This window comes from Cebidichthys violaceus, unplaced genomic scaffold, assembly GCF_023349555.1.
Source record: "Cebidichthys violaceus isolate CVI_PGR_0920_01 unplaced genomic scaffold, fCebVio1.0.p SCAF_179, whole genome shotgun sequence".
Lineage (NCBI taxonomy): Eukaryota > Metazoa > Chordata > Actinopteri > Perciformes > Stichaeidae > Cebidichthys > Cebidichthys violaceus.
In genome coordinates, this window is record NW_027176350.1 from 90,482 (window position 1) to 110,069 (window position 19,588).

Here is a 19,588-nt window from a genome sequence, read left to right on the forward strand (position 1 = left end):
AAAGCTGCTGAAAACATGAGGAGTGGACTCGAGGTGAAGTCTTTGTCTTTGACACACACGGAGAGCGACATATGGGTACACCGAAACCTCAGGGAGAATGTAACACCTATCCAATGAGGGTCACGGCAGGGATAGACAGGACACTGATGGGGATAAATAAAGCATAGTCCTTCCACAAAATATATTATTTAGCCAAAAACAACAAAAAACTAATGAATACAAATGGATAACTATACCCACAACCCCACCCCCTAATCCTGCCTCACATACCTTCTGTCATAATTTGTCATTTTGCTCATTAGCCATTTACAGAACTTACCCAAGATAGTAAACGGAAAGCGCAATGCACCTTTAGTAAGTTTGACAAGAGCAAACACCAAAAAACCAGAAACCACCCGCAGATAAGAACTGGGGTTGCTGCTTTAGGTATTTATGGGTAGGGGGCTGGACACATGTAAAAGTATAATAGAGGAGAAATAGTGAAGACCTCCTCAGACCATCGATGAAAAATGGAGAAGATAAGTGAAGGAACCCTGGCTATTGCATTGCTGGCTTTAATACAAGGTAGTGTCTTTCATACTTAACTATACTGCAAGGTGTTATTGATATAACAGTTAGTAACAAATGTTCTCTTCTTCAGGTGTTCTGGCCTCTGGTGCTGTGGAGGTCCAGCCCTCCATCAACCCTGCGGAAGTTGGGGACTCCGTGACGCTGTCTCTGTCTCCTTCGACGACTCTGAGGAGTGGGCAGTGGGCAGTGGGAGAGTCCCTCATCCTCACCTGGCTGGGGGACCAGCAGGCAGTCTTCCTCAGTCACAGCGGCAGGGCGTCAGTCAACGTCGTCACTGGAGCTCTCACCCTGAGCTCCGTCACGGTGGCTGACTCTGGAGTCTACGTAGTGCAGAGCAGTGACCCCCAGCTTAATGCCAATGCTTCCGTCACTGTTCTCGGTGAGACTAAACATATGGCTTTGTTCAATAACTGCATTCAATAGTTCATACATTTAGAAACTCTATAGCCTCTCATAACCATTTCATTAGAAACCAGCCCAATGTGAACTGCCCAAATGACATTCAAGGTAAGAGTCTGGTTTGGCAGCAACGAGAAGTGTTTCTCACAGAAATCTTCACAACACAGACTTCTCTGTCTTAATGAACTGCATGGGAAAGATCAAATCCAATAATGTTAAATCAACTCACTTTAGAGCTTTAGAAAGTTAAAATAGTACTGGTTTGTGTAATATTTCAGAAGGTAATATGAGTAGGATATTTGGGGACTTGTTCCACAACTGCCTATACATATTTATGTTATTTTTATTAGTATTGTACAGACATTTCTGAGGGCAAGTGTTTTCTGTCACAGAGACTTGAGCCCTTATTCATTTGCATTTCCTTCATTATATCCATCCTCTTTTCTGAAGTTCAATTGGGTTAGTGCTTTGAAGAAGGCTTTGAATAAACAATACAAAATAAATCACCAAAAATGTAGGTGTTGTATAGTTTACCGTTTAATCAACATAAACCATTCACAAAAAAATATTTGTTTTTTAAAGATTGTCATGCTATTATAATGTAATGTCACTTTGGATGCTGTCACTTTAAAAAAAAAATATATTTTTAAATATGTATTCAACCTGAATGACAGGAAGAATATGAAGGCCATATGAAGAATATGTACAGTCAACAATGAAACCAGTTTTAGTGGCCCACAGAAAATGGAATAAAAGAGGCGGTGTAGACAGAGACAGCAGAGCATCAATCTTTTGAGCAAATAAAGACGTGTTGACAGACAACAGTCAAACAGTAAGATCATCAAAAACAAGAATTATATTTAAGGTAATCGGAACATATGAACAAACATACTGAAGCGTATTAGAAAGTGAACATCAATTTGTTGCAGTGAACAAGTGCAGTTAGACACGTACAGGGGGAGAGGCAGAGAAGAATGTGCTGATGAATTGTTTACACTACCCTTCTTAATGGAACAGGTTCCTGTTGTGAGGAAAAGAGAACATCCCTAAACAGTTCTCACAAACGACTTAAAGGAATTCATGTTCCTCCCTCGTGATATTTAGACTGACAACCAGCGAACGCTGTGACAGCCTGCCTGTGTTTTGGTTTTGCTGCCCTTTTTGCTCACATGGTCGCGTCCTCTGGATAGTTTCTGTCCGTGTCTGTGTCTGTCAATACTCACCTTTGGACTTGTCCTTTTGTCTTCTTGTTCCTTCAGTTTCACAGAGCCTGTTTCTGCTGGGTCAATAGCTCCCAACATGTCCCTGCCTCCCCATACAATATAATCTATAAGAATTATATCAGCATGTTGTATATGTAAAGGCCGTACCATGTTTTACATTTTACCTCACATAATTAGGTTCTCTTAAATATAGAATTCAAACAAAATTACACCAGATGAGGTAATAAGTTATTAAACTACCTTCTAAAGAAACACTTTATAGCTTGTAACAGATTACACATTTTTTAATGCTTTATAGATCAGTAATTATCTTAAATGAGCGCATACGATTAGGAGGACCCTCTTGGAAAAATATGCAGTATGCAGACAAAAAAAAATCATAACCCACTTTTAAACATTACAAAACCAGATTTGAAATTATTATTAATGTATTATTATTAAGTCATTAAGAAAGGATTGTAAAGTTTCTAAAGTTTCTTATAACAAATACAGTATTTTTATGAAGTGGTTTAGCATGAAAAATAACAATATTCTTCCCCCCTCGTGTAGGACAAAAAAATAGAAACACCTCACAATTTTAACTGTGATATCACAAATAAACATGTAATTAAATTGACCTATTTACCACAAGTCACCAAAAACTGGACGGCTTCATAAAGATGGATATTATGGCAGGGCTGTTGTATTGGACTGCATTAGATTGTATTGGTGTTCCTAATAAAGTGGCCACAAAACGTAGGCCTATGAAACATTAACACTAACATCCATTTTTTTGTATGTATGCTTTTCCTTGGATGCTTGCCTACTACAAAGCCTCACAGTGTACAGTATGTTAATTCTCGTCTCATCCTCACAGAGCCCATCTCAAATGTGACGCTAAGAACCAATCAAACCAACCTGATGGAGTTCAACAGTTCAGCAGTCGTTGCGTGCTCCGTCTCCTCTGGATCCTCCCTCTCTTTCCTCTGGATGAACAGCAGCTCTGAGGTTAAAGCCAGTGACAGAGTTCAGCTCACTGATGAAAACTCCACTCTCACCATAGTTAATGTGACGCGCTATGACCAGGGCCCGTTCAGTTGTCGTGTGTTCAATCGCGTCAGCAATGGAACCAGTGATCCAGTAAACTTTACTATCAGCTGTGAGTAAGGCGGAGTCATTTCAATCATTTGCTATAATCGACCAGTTCTACAAAATGCCGTCTCCTCTCTTCTGTGTTTTTTCTTTGTCTCTTTCTCAGATGGTCCAGATAACATGGCGCTAACAGTGAATGGACAGAACACGACTTCCTTTCCCATCGGATCCAATCTGGCTGTGCTCTGCTCAGCACAGTCCAATCCTCCAGCTCAGCTTCAGTGGGCTTTCAGAGGAGAGCTTGTGAACACTACGGGTCCATTGTTGGAGCTGTTCAGTGTCGGTAAGGACCGAAGCGGTCCATATTCCTGTCTGGCCTTCAACAATCACACCAACATGAACAGCAATATCACCGCACACATCATGATAGCAGGTGAGTTTGTTAGTATAGTGACCTCAGCGTCCATGTTTCTCCTTCTGTTTCTTACTTTGGTTTGTCTCCACAGAGCCTTTGTCAGGATCTGAACAACAGGCAGTCAATGTGATGCTCCTGCCGCTGCTGTTATTAGTTGAGTTCCTCTTCTTATTGCCAGGCAAGTTGTAGAATACCGTCTTTATGACATTGATACATTTCAAAATAATGAAGATTAATAATCAAATTTGTGGATTGACAATACATTCTGCATAGTTTAGAAGAGAAAAAGGTGTATTATCCCTTCAAAATGGTGACACTTCTACATTAATTCAGATCAGCCTTGAACATGATATAATGAGTTAAACAAAATCTGCTTCCTGTTAAGTCGTACCTGACATCAATGATGTAACTGGCTGCAACTTTATCATATTTTCATAATTGATTACTGTGACATTTGATTACTATGACACATTATTTATCAATTCAAAGTTTGGTTCATGAAATGCCTGAAAATAGTGACAAATTACAAATTATAATCTGCTAAAGCTCAAGTTGAACGATTCAAACAGCCTGCTTTGTCCAAAACCCAAAGACAAACAATAGAGCCAAAACTCTCAGTGGAACCAGTGAATTCTAGCATTTTAGATTTTTTGTTTTGTTTTTATTGATTAATTAATTCAAATACAAGCGATCCTGTTCTGAACTATTTATACACAACTAATTTGTTTTGCCAAATACGTTTTGATGAATTTACATTATGAAGAATTCATACATCCAGCTATACTTAAATTTAACTAACTCACTTAAAGTAATACAACTAACATGAATAATAACTTGAATGTCACGATTTTGTGTTTAATTGTTTCTTCCGGGTTTTTTTTACTTTCCCTGCCTCTTGTGTCCTGTGTTCACTTCACTTCCTGTCCTTGTCTGTTTCCCGCCTTTGTGATTGTCTGCCCCTCCCTTAATTGAACCCTGCTGTGTCTCATCACCTGCACCTTCCCAGTGTATTTAAACCCTGTGTGTCCCCTGTCTCTTTGTCGGTTTGTCTGTTGTGTCACCTGGTCTGCTGTGCTCTGTTCTGCCCGAATAAGATCATTCATGGTATGTTCCTTGTGTTGCCCCGTTTCCTGTTCAGCTTTGCTTTGTGTTTTGGCAAGTATGTTTCCCTCCTGATTGTTTTTTGATATCCTTATCCCGTTTTTGAGTTTTGCCCGTTCTTTGTTTTTTCCCTTGGATTTTTTTGTTACACGTTTGTTGGACTTCCTTGCACTGTCAGTTTTACTTTAGACATTTTTTTTGTTTTCTTATTAAATTCTCTAACAAATCCTTTTGCTCCTGTGTCTCTCTGCGCTCGGGTCCATCTCCTACCAGTCTTTCCCATAACCCTGACAGCCTCTCTTTCACAGATGTCGGTGGCTCATCCAGTCCATCAAAGACTCTGATACAATGATATCGGAGCCAGTGAAACTTGAAGCAATAATCCCAAAAATATAAATCAAAACCATTTCCTGTGTCCTGAAATTTAAGTTTTTATTTGAATGTTATAAGTGGATTTGATTAACATTACGCATTTCAAATTTTTCTGTCTTTGGCTTGGTATGCAAGTATATGTAACTAATCAAACAATGAATTCTGTCTGATAAGAAAACACTTTGCACAACCGCATAGCTCAAACATCTAATCTAATCTTATGCTTAATAAAAATGCCCCTGTGCAGACTAAGTTTTTGTTGGTCATTCATGTACATGTAGCACTAATGATTTCATCTAGAATTGCTCTAATTATTTAAGTAAGATTGAGTATTTAAAAATAATGCCCTACATGTTGCTGATTTAAATGCAGTCTTAAACAATGAGGAAATGTTATTTTTATGTGGCTGAACTCAAAAGAAACTATAAGGAAAATATAAAAACATTTTGATATTCTTTGTTGGTGAACAAAGCTATATCTGTGGGTGTTTGGTTACATTGAAGAAAGAGAAACATCTAGTAAAGGGACAGATGTTCCTCCATTAAATCCTGTTCATAATGCAGCTGGTTTTCAAATTAAAATTGTTCAATGACAAGACATTTATTGGTAAAGATGTGGAGTGACCAGTGTTGAATATCTTAACAGGATTCCAATGTTTAATTGATTTTATAAGACCTCAAATATTCGATGACTTTTACTTTTGTCCTTCAGTCTTTTTCCTAATTTTCCACCTACATCGTGGGAAGACGTGTTGTTTAGCCTCACAGTATATTTTGCAGCAGAGAACCAACACTCCACTAAATGGGTTTTCACTTTTGTTAAACGTCATAGTCTTAGAGCACACTTACAAAATGTCCCGATCCCCTCCTCTGTTGGTTAAAAGGCCGAGGTTTACAGTAAATGGGCACTCCTTGGTGTGGACAAAGGCAAAACAAGGTGGGGCTAGGACTGTATGATGGCAAGGTGATGGTAGGGGTAAGCGCTTACATCATGAGAACAGAACGCTTGAGGAAAGCAGAGCAAATATTTGCTGATACAAAGTCTGCTGTGACCATACAATATCTCCAGATTTCTGTTTATCACAGCCAGAGTCAAGGCCATTTAGCTGGCAAGGAAGACTCCAACCAAAACCAACCCGAAGAGTGAAATGGAGTCTGCACTGGTGTTAGCCCTGATTCTGTTCACGACATTTGCAGCAGGTACGAATTATTTTGAACTTGATTCATTTAGCATTTTCTAATATATAGGGGAGACATTTTACAGATCGTACTGATTAAAAAAAGTGAAATGCTAAATGTGCTACTTTATGTGCTTTGACCAGTGTTTTAGTATTTAATATATGCATGTAGATAACTACTTTTTAAGGGTGACCGAGTGTTCCTTGCTTTCTGTTTCTAGCTGCATCTATCCAGAAGATACATGCCTCTGAGAACCCGTTACCAGTGGGCAACAATGTCACACTTTTCAGCCAGTACAATGTCACCACAGGGGCGTGGCTGTTCGACAATGATATCATTGTGCTGATATTCTCGGGAAATCCAGTGATAACTAACACTTGGATTGACAGGGTTACATTCAATTCAACCTTTTCATCATTGACTATAAGTTCAGTACAGCTGGAAGACTCTGGATTGTACACATTACAGGCAGTGAATTCTTTTCGCGCCCAGTTAACGCTGTCAGTCCAAGGTAAGGACCACTTTATCACTTTACATGTTGACTCACTCCTTGATGTATTTGCTCACATTCCACTATTGTATATTAATTAAAGCTCAGTCTATACTCAAACTTGCATACTCGTAAACAAAAAGACAAAAGACGAGAGCGGCGTGGAAGTCTTGAGCTTTAACGGTCACCTTGCCTGCAACATTTGGGAGATTTTGTCAGCTTTTGTTCGAGTTGGTCTCATGTCTTTAGTTTCAGTCTTCAAATTAAATAATTAAGACATTTTGACTGAAATTAATTTAGTTTTGATATAGTTTAAAAATTCAAAATCACCAAACATGCATGAAAGTATATTAAAATATATTGGAATACTGTCACAACGTTAATAGTCCAATCTACTCTCTTAGTCAATTTAAGATGAGTGAAGTACAGTCTAAAACATTACTAAGAGTTTACATTAGGCTGTAATTGAACTAAATGCTAGTGTCAGTATTCCTTATCGTATCTCAAGCACTTACCTTAAAGCAAAGTACAACTGAGGCTGATGAGAATGTCAAGATTTTTAGCATTAATTTGGCTCGAAAAAGATTTTGACCAGATGATGGTACTGGATGAAATGTTAAGAGATCAAAGTGAATGCAATATATCCTCAGGTGGATGTGAATGTCTGTGCAAAGTACATTGGCAATCCATCCAAAAGTTGTTGAGATATTTTAGTCCCCACCCAAGTGGTGGACTTGCCGAACATCAGACCAATATTGCCATCTATTGAGCGATGCTGCTAGAGAGGCTAATTATAACTTTGGCTTGGATCAGACTTCAGTTCAAGTCATAAGAGTCATGTTTCCACCTCTGCCTACAATTGAAAGAGCACTCAACATTTCATGTCCACTACAATCCCATGTTCCCACAAAACCTGCTAAATAGTTTATTTCCTTCCTTTGCAGTGCCAATTTCAAATGTGACTCTGAGGGCAAATGCAACCAACCTGGTGGAGTTCAATGACACAGCAGTTCTCACGTGCTCTGTGCTCAAAGGCTCGTCCCTGTCTTATGTTTGGCTGAAGGGCAGCTCTGTGGTCACAGCCGGCGGCGAAGTACAGCTCAGCAATGGAGGTGCCACTCTCACCATGGTCCGGGTGACCCGCTATGACGAGGGGCCGTTCAGGTGCAATGTGTCCAATGGTGTGAGCCATGAAAGCAGTCTCCCTGTATATCTGAACATCAGCTGTGAGTTTGCACAAACGAAAGCTTAAATAGACAGTAAAAACAGTGTAAATAGGCCTATGTATCACTCAACATCAACCCCTAACACAGTGTCCCTCTTGTTGTTTCATCAGATGGTCCAAGTAACACAACGATGGTGATCATGCCCATGAGGTCCGCCTACAAAACAGGATCTAACATCACACTGTCATGCTCAGCGGAGTCCAGCCCTCTGGCGATGATCCAGTGGATGGTTGATGGGGTGTACCTAAATCAGTTTGGCCTACACCTTCAACTGGAGAGGGTTACAGAGAGCAACTCAGGAAATTACCAATGCATATTTCACAACACAGTAACATTGAGGTTCAGCAGCAAAAATGCAATGATCAGGATTGTGGGTAAGTTTGGATTTGTGGTATTGTGGCAATTTTTGCACCTTTTGATTTTGTTTCTCTCAGCAAAGACATTTAGATTATTTTAAAGAAGTTGTTTCAGATTTTGTGGTAACATCACCTCTAAAGCTCACTAATCAAGACATATCTCTTTTACTCAATCCATGCAAATACATGTAGTTGCTGTTTGAAATGCTTGACTATTTCTTGCCTGTGACTTCCGGAAATCTTGTTTTAACCATGATTGAGATATATTTTAACACTTTTTTGGATGTAATAAACAAATTGGATATAAAGTGGTAATTAGTGAGCTTTAGAGATGCAGGTGTGCAGATTTTTCTTTATTTTACCTTGCAGTTGAGCCAAGCTAGCTGTGTCCCCGTGTCTCCAGTTTTTATGCTAAGCTAAGCTAACCGGCTTTTGATTGTAGCAGTATGTTTCATGGACAGATAATGGAGAGTTCTCAATATTCTCATCTAACTCTTGGCAAGGAAAGGTTAAATAAGTGTATCCCTCAAAATGTGAAACTTTTTCTTTAATATTGTCAATGTCATATGCCATTCACTCAACCCACATACATGTGTGAGTTTCAATTACTTAATTCCCGTCTCCTCCTATAGAGCCAATAGTAGCAGTTGTGGTGAATCACACAGGTGGACCAGTAATACTTCATGAGACGTTCAGTCTGCATTGTGAAGTGACTGGATCTGTTGCCAGCATTCAGTGGAGGAGGAACGGTCAACTTATTACAGCTGACAATACAACCTTCTTTGACATGAACAACAAGACATTGATCATCACCCAAGTCCAACATTCAGATAACGGGGATTATCAGTGTCAGGCTTTTAATTCTGTGAGCAACATGACCAGCAGCCCCTACACAGTTAACGTAAACTGTAAGTATTTTAATCTCTAACTCACTCTTTATTTGCAGATACACAAAGAATAGTGATATTAAAAAATATAACCTTAATTTATTGTCTGATATTAAAAGATGGCCCAATGCAACCGGTGATCACGGGGCAATCCATGGCTCTGACAGGAACACTGGAAACCCTCAACTGCTCAAGTGACTCTCATCCTCCCAGCCGCATCAGCTGGTACTACAATGGTTCCCTGGTGGCTACCACCTCACATTTAGTGATTGGACCTCTGACCTTAAATATGAGCGGGAAGTACATCTGCAAGGCCTTCAACAACATCACCGGCACAAACAGCACTGCCTACACGATGCTCACTGTTTTGGGTAAGAATAGTTTGACATTTTGTGGAAATATGCTCATTTGCTACAGCTAGCAGACAGTCAGCTTAGCTTAGACTGGAAGCAGGGGGAGCAGCTAGCCTGGCTCTATGCAAAGGTAACAAAATCCACCTTCTAGCACTTCCAAAACCACAATGTGTCATTTTTACACAATGGTCAGTGAGCTTTAGATGTGATATTAGGGAAAGTTTCTTACCTTTGGATAGAGCGAAGCTAGCCGTTCCCCCTGTCCCCAGTCTTTATGCTAAGCTAAACTAGAAAGCTCTAGGCTAGAGCTTCATACCCAACGGAAAGAGTGGTATAAATGTTCTCATAGCAAAAATAGTATTTCCCAAAATGTCAAACCAGTTCCTTGATATTCATTAAATCTACTTTAAAAATCACAGAACAGCCAGTGTATCATACATAGAGTCACCATCCTTTTTCTGTCTTTCCATAGCTCCAGTGACCATGGCGTCAATAAAAATTGTCGGAGCTCAGCCAATCCAGAACCACACTTTCACTCTAACCTGTGAGACAGCTGGAGGTGTTGAGTCTATAACCTGGATGTATGGTTGGTACCCACTGTATGCTGACAATACAAGAAACCTCTCAATGGACAACGCCACCCTGACCTTTGATCCTGTCATGAGCTCCGACAATGGGAACTATCAGTGTGTAGCTTCCAACCCTCTCAGCAGCTTTTCCAGTCAAATCTTCGCACTGGAGGTTATTTGTGAGTACTCGCCATGTGGTTTACCCCAATCCCCTTTTATCCTTTGTCAGATGAGGACTTTTTCAATGTGTGAAAAAAATTGAAAAAATGTGATTCAACCAAAACCAAAGAAGAATTTGCCCCAAATACTTTAATACTGCAGTTTTAGTTCAGTTCTGGAAAATGTGGTCACATCTAGTCAATTTATCACAAAATACCATCCATGGTTCTGCATTGTATCAATAACTTGACAGCCGTGTGACCTGTTTTCAATGAAGGTGATTAAAGGTAATACTTTTGTGTTTAGATGGACCGAAGATGCCAAGTATCATGGGACCAAATGCCGCAAAGACAGGAGACAATGCTACATTCAGCTGCTACGCATCATCAGACCCTCCCAGCTCCTACAAATGGTTCTTCAATGATTCTCTAGTGGCCAATATGTCCGATTATGTCACACCGCCTCTTACCAAAGACATGAGTGGGATGTACACCTGCATGGCCTTCAACAACATCACCGGCAAAAACAGCACTGCCTACACAATGCTCACTGTTTTTGGTCAGACTTGGATTGCTATTTTTAAGTTTCTGTATGTCTTCAATGTTTTTGACCAGGACAAATAGGAAAGGTGGCACAGGTGAAAACCATTTAACTGTTGTGCATTTATTTTTAAATTTTTTCAGATCCACTAAAGTATGTACATGTGGAAACACCGATGAATCCTGCCATAGAGGGTTATTCTTATCAGCTAACATGCAATGTGACTGGACCTGTTAAGCATGTTTACTGGATGAAAAATGGTGAGCCACTGCGTGAAGACAACAAAACTGTTTTCTCCGTGGATAACAAGACAGTCACTTTCAACCCACTCGAGTACAATGATACTGGACACTACCAGTGTATGGCTATTAATGCTCTTTGGAACATGACCAGCCCTCCGTACATGCTTCTTGTGAATTGTGAGTAACATTTAAAAAGGATTTATTTCACTGTAACTGACAGTTTCATATACTGTATAGTGCATCATCTGAAGTTCTTTAAACACATACTGTATGTCACCAAGAGAGCCTGTCCACTCCTTTGCTGTTGCAGTTGGACCAAAAACACCAATGATTCATGGGCCAGCTTTTGCTGAGACGGGACAATACGCGGTCTTCCACTGTTCTGCCATGTCGATGCCTCCCAGTCAGTTCAGCTGGTGGTTCAATGGCTCCAAAGTGGCCAATTCTTCCGTGTTTACAACTGCCGTTTTGTCGCTAAATATGAGTGGAGAAATAACCTGCATGGCCTACAATAATGTGACGGGAAAGAACGTCACAAAATCCAAGATGCTCACAGTCATTGGTAAGAATATCGATGGGTTTGACTCCTTCAATGCATGTCGTGTCACTGTACAAGCGATCAAGTACTCATGGATTTCCGCTGTGTTTTTGCCGTCCACAGAGGCAATAGGGTCAGTGATGATCAGAAACAACACAGTTCCAATAAACTCTGAAAACTTCACTCTCACCTGTGACGTCACTGGGCCCTATGACATGATCTACTGGATGAAGGACAACATGCACCTGAACATGACACACTCAGTCGCAGACCCTCACATGTCCTACCACATTGAAAACAACTCGTTGCATTTCACTCCATTGACCTTGCACAATGAGGGGACATATCAGTGTGTCGCTACCAACCAGGCTGGTCCACATATAAGCCCCAAATATATGCTCCTGGTGAACTGTGAGTGTTGTTGAAAAAGATAGGGATTTTTTTTGTTTCTCTTTCAGTCAATTTTAACAGGTTTTTAAGAAAATCTAACATATGTGGCATTAAAAATATATTTAATACGTAAATCCCTGACGGTACTGTAAAGGAAAAACCAAATGCATTTGGTGTATGATCAGGTTTGACACACTAACATCACCTCAATAACTGCCACTATCTTTACCAATGACATGAACTCACACACGAGCACCCTGTTGATCATGGGACTAAGTGGGTTTTACAAAAACAGATTTGTTTACGTTACATAAGCAAATTTACTGAGCTTGTGATTGAAATTTAGCAAAATAATAAATATTTACTGTAACAGTACAGTGGTTTCAGTTTGACCAGAAATACCTGAAGGGGTTTTTGAAATGCTGTTCAGAACATATGTGGCTTTGACTCTGACCAACTCAGTCTCTGTGTGTTTGCAGATGGCCCTCTGAGTGTGAAAATCGCTGGTCCATATTTAACAAAACATGGCCTCTACGTGTCCCTGACATGCTCTGCGGATTCTCGGCCAGATTGTGACTTCCACTGGTTCTTAAACTATGAGTCATCTGCGGCTGTAATGACGGGCTCCGTCATCACTTTCCTTGCGACCAAAGAGAATGAGGGAAACTACACATGTAAGGCGAGGAACCCTGTGACCAATATCACAATGTACCAGACTCAAGCCTTTCCTGTCGCTGGTGAGTGAGCCTTTCTTCAAAAGTTTGATGATATTTGATTAGCTGACAAGCAAAATATGAATAATAATCCTCTTTGTTGTCCACAAATGTTGAAATTTGCCTTCGGCTTCAAAGGTTGATTAAAACACATAGTAAACCACAGTACATACAATAAATAGCACACTATGCACAGTACAGACAACAATAACAGACTTATAATAATCTTTCAGTGTGATTGGCATTTATGAACTCAGCATAAATTATTGGAAAGACTTTTTGAATAAATCTTTTGATCATCTTTAAAATGTTTTTGTTTATTTGCATTGTTTTAGATAAAGCTGGCTTTTTGTGGAATATTTGAAAAATAAAGATGTTTACACTCAATTACTACAGTTAAAACACTATCAGAATAAGTGCTATACAACTAAAGATATCTCATGTTGTATTAAATGTAACATGTGATTCATTTGTCATTATTTCTGTCCTTTTGTCTCTCTTAGATCACGCCTCCGCCCTTCGCTTCCCATCCCAAGGTGGTCTGCTTATAATGGGTCTGTTTGCTTTGTCTGTCCCTGTGCTGTTCAACTGAGTCCTCTGCACTGAGAAATACAGTCAGATTGAAAGGCCTCTTGCTCTCACTGCAGTCTTAACAGTCCTTTTGGAAAATTAAAAGAAAATGGTACTGTATAATCAATAATCTGATGCCACTTTATCAGTTCTTTTGGGTTTTTGCTGAAAAGACAAAGAGGCAGACTTCAATTCATGTTACAGTTTGTTGTTAAATATATTTCCTTTTTATTTTCCTCTTATTGTATTGCCTGTTAAATGTTTTTATTATTAGCAAGTATAAATAGTTGTTAGTCTTATTGTGATGGTTGTTGTTGTCACTACCCTTGAGGTAGTTTATTTCAAATATTTCGATACCTTTGCATAGTTTAACAAATGCATTACTCTAAAATACCTGCATACTCTTTCGGTACAAACTGCAATTCTTCAATCTGACCACCAGCAGCTTTTTTTGCCATGCGCAATAATATTAAAACTGTAAGTAAATGTAAGTCTTAGCATGCTTTAATTCATGGTATTTATTTCTTAATCAATACATAATAAACAGAATCAATTTTGTGGAAACGTTTTTATTTTGGAGGATATAGTGTCTTTGTGCTGAGTCAGAGTTCCATTCATGCAAACTTTCATGAGGGAAACATTGTCATAAACAAAATATGTATGACAGTAAACATTGCATTACCATTGTTATATACTGAGTAATGATATGTGTGTATACGGTTCTTCTAGTGTTGTTCATATAGGGACACTGGTCCTGAACTTCCTGGGCTTCCTGCCCTTCGGATCTTTTTCCCTTCTTCTTTTGGAAAGCCAGCTGCACCTTTTCAGATTCTTATTTCTTTTCCTCTGGCACAATGTTTTCACTGGTTGTTTGAATAAATCCAGACAGATGAAGCAATAGGATGAGAAAAAAACAAATTGTTCACCGTCCAAAATATTTAAAAATCTCACTTCTGAAGAGTATTTCAATTTATAATCACCTTTCAGTTTAAGCCAGTTGGATTTACTGAATGCAAGACTGATCTCACTTTTTACTTTATTTTATGAATAAAAAAAAAAAATGTAACTTACATTTTCCATTGCGCCTGCCAGATTGCTGACAAACACAGCGATTATTCACAATCTCACTTCCCTTTACTAGGTGACCCAAATACAAAAGGACGAAAGAGCAGAATGGGTTAGGATAACATGCTGATACTCAGGCTCTGATTACACATAAACAGATGAGATGCTATAATAGGAGCTTTTTTGTTCACTTTACACCTTTGATAATGCTGCTTTCACCTTCACAGTTGCACAGTCTGGTGTGCTGTCTTCTGTTGACTGGATTTGCAGTGGTCAGTGGTTCTCCAACAGCAGAGGCTACGACACAATTGATATCAAACTCGATTAAAAAAAAAAGATTAATGATAATAATTTGATTGAATTAAGTAATGCAAATGCAAAAACTCAAATAATGAACCACTCTTGTGGAAAATGTGTTTGAAACATTAATCTCACAAACCATCGCTGAATTTGCTGACAACCAGTGATTCTGCATGTGTCTCAGGAACACCTTTAAGAAATGAGGAAAACAAATCACAAAATAAAACATACAAGATGTTATTTTATACTTTTCTAACCCAATACATTGTCTCATTCTGATACAATACCTTGGCTGTGATCAGTAAATACAAGCAGTACAAGAACCAACCGCAAAAACCTCCTTGAGCCCATGTTGTAGTTAAATCAGTCCAATACAGTCAGTCCAGGTAAAGAAATCTTGCATGTGCGCTACCTTCAGCCCCAGTGAGGGAATGAAATGGTTGTTGTTGTTGTGGCTCTTTATAAAGGATGGTGTTGATGTCTGAAATTATAGCCGTGGCACATTCATCAACTGGCAGGTATATGAAGCATGAAGCCTGTCCAACCCGCACCTTTCACAGTGGGTGACTGTGAATAAGAGGAAACGTGTACCTTTGCCAAAAAAAACCTGATTGTGGTTGTGAGTAATGGCTCATTGACATGAGAAATTAAACCACATGATACTGACTTCCTCTAAAAGAACATTTGGATGCCAGATGTGCTCATGTTTTGAGTCTCAAGTGGAACTTTTCTTACATAGTCTTGTTATGTGATCTTACTTTGAGTAGTTAGGTGTGTCAATGCTTTCTCACATTGACACACAGCTGAGATCAAATTTTGTCTTCAGTATGTATCTGTTACACTCAACACAAGGACACTGAGGTGTCAACATTGGATTTAAACTCCTCTCACTTGGTTGGTGTATTGTGAATTATAAATATCTGTCCAAAGTATTTCCTGCTATACAGGATTGGCTCACAATCAATGAAAATGATGTCAAAGTCGTCAGTTATTACATTTAAGATGATGCTTGCTAAAATCTAGACAACTGCCAGAATTGTAAGTATAAGGTATTGTATTATGTATAATGACTGTTGGATGCCGGTTATGGGCAAAGCGAGACTTGCTCACCCTCCTAAAGTGACAGAAATGCAGCTCTCCGCTCACAAGCATGTCTGAGACCGAAACGAAAGCAGTCAACCAAAAGCAATAAATCTCTTGTGGACCTAATCTGTGTATGTGTACTCATAATGAACCTCCTTGTTCAGTTTTGAGGCATACAAATGTAGTACCGCATCAGTGACAATGCATCAATTTATCTTAGTATCAGCATGCAGATCTGATCAATCAATCAAAAGGGACACTAAAACACTTTTTCATATTTAATGCATTCTTCCATCTCTTACACAATCAGCCATCCTGAAGCATAATTCAAGTTCTGTAGCACAATCCTTCTATAAGAGGCTCAGAAGCATTTTAGTGTGAAGTAAAGCCTTTGGAAATGGTCTGATTGGCCATTATGTTGCAGATGAGATTAAACTTGAAGCACAAGCAACTTTAGATATATCTATACAACTTCACAAGCTACTCAAATACATCTATGTTTGCAACGCAGCCTCTCGCGTCAAAATCTGTTGCTGTTACAATACGTGGAGCAAAAAAGGTACAAGGACAATAATGAGACATGTGACATGATAAAAGGCAAGTAAACAGTAATGGTCAATCAAAAACATTTGGTCATTCAAATTAACATATACAAAAGACACCAGACATCACAAGAGTAAATAAAGCCATTGCCAAATAAATGTAACTTAGTGAAACCAAAATGATGAATTACAGCAATATTCTGGTAAGGGCAGTTCTTGTATCTGTTTTTTTTTTTTTTTTTACCAGACATATCCTAGCACCTAAAGAGCCAAAGTCTCACAACCTTTTCCAAATAATTCCTGTTCCAGTAGCCTCAGGCAGATAATGCATTTTGTCGTAGACGGTTTTTTTCTCCTGAAAAAGTAGATATCTGTCTGTATTCTGAGGTAAATTGGGCTTTTATAGTCTCTTGAGGGCTGTAGGCAAAAGGACGAGATCTGGGGCACAGTTATAAATAACATTTTTAATCAAGTGCAGCAACTTAAGTTTTGACCTACAGACGCTGTATAACTGACATCCAGTGTCGTCGTTTCACTGTCTGGCTCTGATCCACATGGATGACAGACATGGAGTTCCCCTCATCATATTCATCAGCAGAGGGCTGAAAAAACCCTTCAAATGGAAAAACACTTTGAAAACCAAAAGCTATTGGAACAGATAACAGGGAATTGAGGTAAGACTTTGTCTCTCTATACCGTAGCACATTTAATTTTTTGACTGTATCATAAACACAAAAATAACCTTTATGGTCCCATTATCAGTAACAGTGGTCATCAACCCTGGCCATGAAGAGGACTTACACTAACAATTTGTGCAGCTCTTAGCCCCAAGTAACTGATTTGATCCATCATACAAGTGTTAATAAGCTGATTGTGATGTTCTCTGGGAACAGGGATGAGGACCACTGTGGTAGTGTAAATGTTGTGCCCTTGTTGCTCAGTTCTCTGCAGGCTTGTCTAGCATGGACTTGAGATGGGCGTGCAGGGGTTCGCACACAGCCTGGTAGCCCTGAGGGGTCAGGTGAAGGTAATCGTACATGTCATGATGGGAGATGCTACCATTGGAGTGGACGAAGCCTGGGTCCACGTTGAGGAAAGAGGCGTGTGGGAGTGACAATACAACCTCCTGGACCAGCTCGTTCACCTTGGCATTTCGCTCCCGCAGAGGATTTGGTGATTTACCTCTGGGCAATACACCCTGGAGAACAGATGGAAGGGTGTTATTGTTTAAGTGATAGAACACCTATCAGCATAGTAATATTCTAAGTGATTCATACATCAATGTAAAATAAGATAAAATTAGGTTAAATCAGGCGTTACTTTTCAACCTGTCAGTTGAATCGCAAAAATTATGTTTGTAGCTCAACCAAAGACACATGAAGTTGACATGTGGCTCCATTTCAGCTTTTTAAATGTTAACAACCGGCCCAAAAGAAAATTGTTTACCTAATCTCACAAACTGAGATGGAACTAAAAGGGATGGCATCACTGTGCAGTCTGATGGTTGTATGAACTTCATTTGTCACTGTTAATGCCCACACAGGTGAGTAGATAAACACTTCTTTTAAAAGGAATGAATCAGAAAAAAGACCTACAAGTACAAGTGTCCGGGCATGTGGGAGCTTGTTCTTGATCACTTGGACAATAGCCATGATGCCTTCACAGATCTGTTCAGCAGTCTGACCATGATTGTTAGTTCCTACCCACAGCACCACAACCTATAACAACACAAGAGAAGGGAATGCATGACTGAGCACACGTCATGGATAGTTTAGGGTCAGTACACTTGGAATTTTATTATCATAAATACAAGCACAATGAATCTACTGTGCGAGTAAACAAGCACAATCGTGTCCTCTATATTTGGCAGTGATATGCACCTTTGGGCTGATGTTATCCAACTCGCCGTTGCTCAATCTCCACAGCACATGTTGTGTTGCATCACCGCCCACCCCAAAATTTAGGGCATGGAGAGGGGAGAACAGCTGCCGCCATATCTGTAGACAAACCACAACAAAGCGTCCACGTGTTGAAACCCAAAGTTCACACTATTTGAAAGCATGCATAGATGATAGATGAGATCAAGACGCACTATCAAACTCTGTATACAGAACCAGACACAGTCAAGTGTGTAATTTATGTTTTACCCCAAACTGGTGCATGAGCTGAACAAGAGAATCCCCAACAAACAGGACATCGGGTTCTTTGTCTTTGCTGTCAGACACAAAGCGGTTGTGCTACAAAAAAGGGAAAAAAGACAAATATATAGACTTAGAAATCAACTCTACATGAGAAATTCAGACACACAAAATAGCCTCTTGTATATGTTGTGATTTAGATATTGAAATTGGAAACATTAGCTTGAACACAAGAAAGTAGATTTCATCAGTGGATCTAATATCCCCCTGCCAATCTATTGATAAACTATAAAGTAACTGCCTACAAATTAATTATGCATCCCTTTTGTTATAGTCATAAAACTGAACATTAGCGAGAATGCAAACTGGGAAAACCTGGGAATTCCTGGCTGTTATGCTGAAGCTCTGTAAAACCTAGAGGAGTAACAGAAAACTCAAGAGCAATATTGTTTCACACACCAGAGACATCCATCGTCCATCTCCCTGGGTGTCTACACAGGGAGTGGGTGTGGCGGCTGGGTTTGGGTCTTCAGCACTCATGACTCGGCTCTATCTGTGTTGGGGAAAGCAATCACGGAGGGCTGTTGGCACTGTTTTACAACGGAAACAAACCGATAATCCACAGACTATAGCTGTAACTGCTAGCTACATTTAAGGAGGTTGTGTAGAATTAGCCTCAGTAGCTAGCCTACATGCTGAAACACAAGATAGATGTATAGCTAGTTTAACAGAGATACCGGACACACAAGGAACGCAAATTGTTATTAACGTTAAATTATGCGAAAGGGGAAAGAACGAGCTGTATATAGCGGCTACATTTAGAGATATTAATGAACATAGGTTACCATGAAATCAAAAAATCGTCATCTCCCAATTCAGTTTCAGGAAGTACATTTTCACTATAGTTGCCAATACCATTGTTGCCCATGGGCAACAACATAAATATTTACGTGTATTTTAGAATTGAGCGATATTTAATTAGTAATACACGTTTAACGTTGGATTACAGAACATACCTTATAAAAGAAATGACAAATCAAACATTGTTCAAGTGAAGGAGAATATAAAAGATGAGACAGTTTTACCTACTCGTCTATG

The 19,588-nt window shown here is 39.3% G+C and overlaps 3 protein-coding genes and 1 long non-coding RNA gene across 6 annotated transcripts; 2 read left to right on the forward strand and 2 right to left on the reverse strand.

The window, feature by feature from the left end:
* The first annotated feature begins 71 nt into the window (after nucleotides 1-71).
* On the forward strand, nucleotides 72-3,453 carry LOC137874260 (carcinoembryonic antigen-related cell adhesion molecule 2-like). The gene is made up of 4 exons (XM_068712887.1): nucleotides 72-75; nucleotides 641-949; nucleotides 3,049-3,311; nucleotides 3,430-3,453. The coding sequence occupies exons 1-4, from the start codon at nucleotides 72-74 to the stop codon at nucleotides 3,451-3,453; spliced, it is 600 nt and encodes a 199-aa protein (XP_068568988.1).
* A 2,708-nt stretch (nucleotides 3,454-6,161) lies between these two features.
* LOC137874246 (carcinoembryonic antigen-related cell adhesion molecule 5-like) lies at nucleotides 6,162-13,930 on the forward strand. The gene is made up of 13 exons (XM_068712868.1): nucleotides 6,162-6,350; nucleotides 6,550-6,840; nucleotides 7,764-8,045; nucleotides 8,156-8,419; nucleotides 9,034-9,309; nucleotides 9,408-9,659; nucleotides 10,114-10,389; nucleotides 10,676-10,927; nucleotides 11,053-11,328; nucleotides 11,462-11,713; nucleotides 11,813-12,100; nucleotides 12,559-12,816; nucleotides 13,296-13,930. Exons 1-13 carry the CDS (start codon nucleotides 6,299-6,301, stop codon nucleotides 13,382-13,384), a joined length of 3,108 nt encoding a protein of 1,035 aa, XP_068568969.1. The 5' UTR covers nucleotides 6,162-6,298; the 3' UTR covers nucleotides 13,385-13,930.
* A 23-nt stretch (nucleotides 13,931-13,953) lies between these two features.
* On the reverse strand, nucleotides 13,954-15,335 carry LOC137874247 (uncharacterized). Of its 2 annotated transcripts, none has more exons than XR_011103280.1 (5): nucleotides 15,015-15,335; nucleotides 14,867-14,917; nucleotides 14,626-14,724; nucleotides 14,434-14,499; nucleotides 13,954-14,225 (listed from the first exon to the last, which is right to left on the reverse strand). It is a non-coding gene; the product is annotated as an uncharacterized lncRNA (long non-coding RNA). The 2 variants fall into 2 exon arrangements; XR_011103279.1 differs by having other exon boundaries at nucleotides 13,961-14,225; nucleotides 14,647-14,724; nucleotides 15,015-15,243.
* A 740-nt stretch (nucleotides 15,336-16,075) lies between these two features.
* pafah1b3 (platelet-activating factor acetylhydrolase, isoform Ib, gamma subunit) lies at nucleotides 16,076-19,525 on the reverse strand. Of its 2 annotated transcripts, none has more exons than XM_068712875.1 (6): nucleotides 19,507-19,525; nucleotides 18,950-19,043; nucleotides 18,500-18,589; nucleotides 18,233-18,349; nucleotides 17,948-18,070; nucleotides 16,076-17,550 (listed from the first exon to the last, which is right to left on the reverse strand). In XM_068712875.1, exons 2-6 carry the CDS (start codon nucleotides 19,028-19,030, stop codon nucleotides 17,290-17,292), a joined length of 672 nt encoding a protein of 223 aa, XP_068568976.1. In that variant the 5' UTR covers nucleotides 19,031-19,043; nucleotides 19,507-19,525; the 3' UTR covers nucleotides 16,076-17,289. The 2 variants fall into 2 exon arrangements, with proteins under 2 accessions (XP_068568976.1, XP_068568975.1); XM_068712874.1 differs by lacking the exon at nucleotides 19,507-19,525 and adding an exon at nucleotides 19,336-19,389.
* Between the last annotated feature and the right edge of the window lie 63 nt (nucleotides 19,526-19,588).